The following is a 5,050-nucleotide window of genomic DNA, read 5'->3' on the forward strand; positions in this document are numbered from 1 at the left end:
GAAATCTGAGGCAGGAAGCCAGGGGCAGAACCCTGGTGGTCAGGCAACCTGACAAGCAGGAGAGTAAAGGGTTAAAACGGCAGGAAGGTTGAAGAAATAGGGGCGGGGGAGGGGGCACTGTCAGCTTGGCAAGAATCATAAGCCCCTCCCCCGCCCACTCGTGCGATCCCATCAGGCTTGGGGGACAACAGCAGTGGGAAGGGGCGTCCAATCCCGGGCCCCAGGGGGCGGCCGTGCACATGGGGGAGGTAGCAGCGCGGAGCAGTCCGCGCGGTGTCACATGCGCGCGCACACACAGAGACAGGCACACACACGTGTGCCCGGGTATATATAGTTCCCAGTCCCCGGGCCCGCGGCTCTGCAGTGGGCGCCGGCTCCCTGGGCTGGGAGGGGGCTCCTGGGGCGGGTGGGAGGGTGGGGGGCCGGGGTGGGGTGGGGCAGGATGCTGGATGGCCCACTGTTCTCCGAGGGGCCTGACAGCCCCCGGGAGCTCCAGGATGAGGAGTCTGGCAGCTGCCTCTGGGTGCAGAAGTCCAAGCTATTGGTGATAGAAGTGAAGACTATTTCCTGTCATTATAGTCGCCGCGCCCCTTCTCGACAGCCCATGGACTTCCAGGCCAGCCACTGGGCTCGCGGGTTCCAGAACCGCACGTGAGTGAAGCAGGGGTGAGGGGAAGAGAGTGGTGGGGCGGGGAGTGGGGTCCGGACCTCCCCGCAGGCACCAGCGAGCACTGCTGGTCCCCCTTCTCTTTCCCACGCCTCCCACCCCTGCCCGCTCCCGAGGGCTTGGGCCTGACTCATCCCGTTGTCTGGGGGAACAGGAGTGGGTGTGAGAAAGGGCAGGAGGTGAGATGGGGCAGACGCTGTTACAGTGTGCATGGAGAGATGGCGAGGAGTCCCGCTTCGACTTCAGTCCTAACATATACGCACGTGCACACGCGCACACACTCACACACACCCCTTCACATGGCTGCCCCAAGTGGTCTCCAGTGCTCCCAGCTCCCCGGACCTCGGCTCCCTTCCCCCACAAACTGCTCACCTGGGTTCCTGCTCATTGTCCCAGGTGTGGGCCGCGCCCGGGATCCCCACAGCTGCCGCCCCGCCGGCCCTGGGCCTCCAGGGTGCTGCAGGAGGCGACCAACTGGCGGGCGGGGCCCCTGGCCGAGGTCCGAGCTCGGGAGCAAGAGAAAAGGAAAGCGGCGTCGCAGGAGCGGGAGGCCAAGGAGACCGAGCGAAAAAGGCGGAAGGCTGGTGGGGCCCGACGGAGCCCCCCGGGTCGGCCCCGCCCGGAGCCCCGCAACGCCCCTCGGGCGGCCCAGCTGGCAGGGCTCCCTGCTCCCTTGCGGCCGGAGCGCCTGGCGCCTGTGGGGCGAGCGCCCCGTCCATCCGCGCAGCCGCAGAGCGACCCAGGGTCGGCGTGGGCGGGGCCCTGGGGAGGTCGGCGGCCCGGGCCCCCAAGCTACGAGGCTCACCTGCTGCTGAGAGGTTCTGCCGGGACGGCCCTACGACGCCGCTGGGACCGGCCGCCACCCTATGTGGCTCCACCTTCTTACGAAGGCCCCCATAGGACCTTGGGGACTAAGCGAGGCCCCGGGCACTCTCAGGTGCCCACTTCATCAGCCCCAGCTCCGAATCCGGCCAGGACAGAGGGAGGGCGCACAAAGAAGAGGCTGGATCCTCGGATCTACCGGGACGTCCTTGGGGCTTGGGGTCTCCGACAGGGGCAAGGTCTCTTGGGGGGATCCCCAGGCTGTGGAGCGGCCAGAGCAAGGCCAGAGCCCAGCAAGGGGGTCGTGGAGAAAAGCCTGGGGCTGGCTGCTGCTGACCTGAACAGTGGTAGCGACAGCCATCCCCAAGCCAAGGCTACAGGGAGCGCAGGCACCGAGATAGCTCCTGCGGGGTCTGGAACTGCGGCTCCCTGTGCCCCGCGTCCGGCTCCCAGATCCAGGCACCACCTCAAGGGCTCGAGGGAGGGGAAAGAAGGAAGGGAACAGATCTGGTTTCCCAAATGCTGGATTCCCTCCCCTAAAAAGCAACCGCCCCGCCATAGCCAGACACTCCCCAGACCCTGGGCTCCCGGAGGCACCGGATGGAGAGAATCTCTGGGTCTTGGAGAGGGGGCAGGACCGGAGACCCTGGAGGGTTGGAAGGCGACCCGCCGTGCCCACACCTTGCCCCGCAGTTCCCAGGGCCCGTCCCGTGGGGAAGGCGTCTTTGTCATTGACGCCACGTGCGTAGTGATACGATCCCAATATGTTCCAACCCCCCGAACCCAGCAGGTGCAGCTTTTGCCCTCTGGGGTGACACGCGTGGTGGGGGATTCCCCCAGCCAATCGAAGCCCGGCAAGGAGGAGGGAGAAGGGGCCACAGTCTTTCCTTCCCCTTGCCAAAAGCGGCTGTCGAGCAGTCGCCTTTTACACCAGCCCGGCGGGGGCCGCGGGGGCGAAGCTGAGGGCGGGAGGCCGGAGGACTCCTCACTGGAGGAGCGCACCTCCCGCATCTTGGGGCTCCCGGCCCCCGAAGTAAACCTGCGGGACGCCCCCACGCAGCCAGGTAGCCCAGAGCACCAAGCCTTAGGCCCAGCAGCTTCGGGAACCCAGGGCACAGCCGAGGGCTCGGGAGTGGCGGTGGTGCAGCGGCGCGCCGGCCGGGTCTGGGCGCGGACCCCAGCGCCCTACGCCGGGGCCCTGCGAGAAGCCGTGTCCCGTATCCGCCGCCACACCGCCCCTGACTCGGACACGGACGAAGCTGAGGAGCTCAGCGTCCATAGCGGCTCCTCTGATGGAAGCGACACAGAAGCCCCGGGCGCCTCCTGGCGGAATGAGAGGACCCTGCCCGGGGTTGGAAACAGTTCGCCAGAGGAAGATGGGAAGACAGCGGAACTGAGCGACAGTGTCGGGGAGATCCTAGATGTCATGAGCCAAACCGAGGAGGTCCTCTTCGGGGTGAGGGACATCAGAGGGACCCAACAGGGAAATAGGAAGAGGCAGTGAGAGGCCCCTTCTTGTATTTGTGTCCCCAACACATCCATCCTTGGGTCCACTGGTCCCCATTCTTCCCCACAGACTTCCTTTGCTTCTCTTTTCCTTGTATCTTTACCCATACCTGTTCCCATCCTTAAAATATAAATGAAAGGAAGGGAAGCATATGCCCATTAATGATTTTGTTTCAGGAGAGGTGAGAATGAGCAGATTTAATTAATGTCTGTTATGGTCAGGGCACAAGGGTGAGCTCTTCGCAGGGGCTGATGCACTGGGTGTGGAGCTGAGCAGAGAGGCCTAACCAGGATCAGGCAGGAGGGCAGGGATGGTGGCAGCCATAGGAGGGCAGGGTAGGGCAGGGCCTCTGAGGAGGAGGGAAAAAGTGAAGGAGTGGCTTTGGACCCAGTGACAGAGTGACCAGATGACAGAGGGGTTCTTGGCAGAAGAGGCATAGGTCCAGCAACAACCAACAAAGCAGAAGGAGGGCTCACCTTGGTGTCACAAGTCTTGGATTTCAATCCCAGCTCTGCCACTGACTTGCTGGTTGACTGAGGCCAGTCACTCTCCCTCTCCAGGCCTGCAGGCCTCCTGGTATATAAAATGATGGTATTCTAAGGTCCGTCCTTCTATCTCTGACATTTTGAGATCTTTGGAAAGGACTCTATCTCATCCTCCCCTCGACAAGCCACAATGAGAGTTGGGAATAAGTGAACACAGTTTGAGCGTTTCTGGGAGGGCTCCTTGTCACCCGAAGTCATGATCAATTCAGGAGACTGCCCAAGGCTTGCAGAAGAGGTCAGGGAGTGAGGCACTACTATCCCAGTCTCCCAGGTTTAGGTGAGGGCTCCCCAAGGCAGGGCAAGATAGCGGCCCTGTCACTGACCCTGGCCTGTGGTGGTCTGAGCTGGGGAGGGAAGGACACCAATGAATCAGCTTGGGACCTCTTTAGGCCTTCCCCTTTTCCTCCACCCCAATGCTCCTTAGTGATGCTCTGAGGCGTGGCCACGATTTCCCTCCCAGGTGGTATCGCCCACCTGAAAAAATCCTGAGAATTTCTCCCATCTTGGCCTCTTCCAGAAACCGGCCAGGCAAGGAAAGAGGCCGGTCCCCAGAAGCTAGTAGGCGTGGGGTGTGATACTCTCTACAGCCACTACAGGGCGCGCGCAGGTCGCGGATCTCCCCAGCTGCTAATCCCGGCTCTGCCACTCAATCCGATCCCTGGTTTCCGAGCGCGGGACCCCGCCTTGCAGTCTCCAGCCGTGCGGGGCCGGGAGCAGGCCTCCGGCCTCCCAGACTTCTGGAGCCCTCCGGGCCCATCTTTGTACTCATCCACCCCAGCCGGCTTGGGACTCAGACACCGAAGTCTTTTTTTTTTTTTTTCTCTCCGATCCTTGGACACCTCCTCTGTCTGCCATTTATTAGCCATGTGAACTTGGCCGCATCACTTCACCTCCCTGAGCCTCAGTTTCCTCATCTGTCAAATGGGGGTTTATAAACACCTACCTCGCAGGGTTGTTGTGAGGATTTAATGCGATAATGTATGTAAAGCGCCTTGCACACTGCCTGGCACACAGTAGGCGCTCAATAAATCTAAGCTTCCCTTTATCCAGCCTTGGCATCGTCTTCCTTTCACTGACCCTTTCCCCACAGTGGCGCTCCCCTGGGACTCCTCTGCTACTTCCCGCTTTGTGTGACGGGGAGGGGGCTGCTTTCTTCGTTGGGAGCTCCTGGCCCACCTCTGTTCTCCCCCAGCCGGGACTCTCCCTTCCTTGCCCCCAGGCCACCCCTGTCGGCTCTTCCCCCCGCCCTCCCGCCCCCATTCCGGGCAAGGGCTGAGTCAGCCGGGGTAAATTTAGCAGCCGGCTCCGCGGGCGCGGGGGCTTCTCCCAGACTCAGTCGCCCGGTCCTGCCCCGGGGCTCGGCCCCCGGCCCGCCTCTGCTCCCACTCCAACCGAGACCCGTCAACTCCAACTCCCGCTCAGCGTTCAGGTCCCCAACGCCGCTCTCAAACCACTTACGGCTTTAGTCTCCAATTATCTCGACCTAACTCCCGCCCGCACCCAGGGGGA

General features: G+C 62.7%; 1 protein-coding gene across 1 annotated transcript; it reads left to right on the plus strand.

Annotated features, from left to right (window-relative positions):
- Positions 1 to 319: 319 nt before the first annotated feature.
- Positions 320 to 4,586, plus strand: DDN (dendrin). Its single transcript, XM_030816644.1, has 2 exons — positions 320 to 651; positions 1,064 to 4,586. The coding sequence occupies exons 1-2, from the start codon at positions 443 to 445 to the stop codon at positions 2,991 to 2,993; spliced, it is 2,139 nt and encodes a 712-aa protein (XP_030672504.1). The 5' UTR covers positions 320 to 442; the 3' UTR covers positions 2,994 to 4,586.
- Positions 4,587 to 5,050: the final 464 nt, after the last annotated feature.

The sequence above is a fragment of the Nomascus leucogenys genome, chromosome 8 (genome assembly GCF_006542625.1).
Source record: "Nomascus leucogenys isolate Asia chromosome 8, Asia_NLE_v1, whole genome shotgun sequence".
In the NCBI taxonomy this organism is placed as follows: domain Eukaryota; kingdom Metazoa; phylum Chordata; class Mammalia; order Primates; family Hylobatidae; genus Nomascus; species Nomascus leucogenys.

What these genes read in the sequence shown, in the direction of transcription:
- DDN (XM_030816644.1), top strand. Translation starts at nt 443, where the DNA reads ATGCTGGATGGCCCACTGTTCTCCGAGGGGCCTGACAGCCCCCGGGAG. An exon ending in CGCGGGTTCCAGAACCGCAC is followed by an intron (nt 652 to 1,063) that starts GTGAGTGAAGCA and finishes TCATTGTCCCAG; the next exon opens with GTGTGGGCCGCGCCCGGGAT.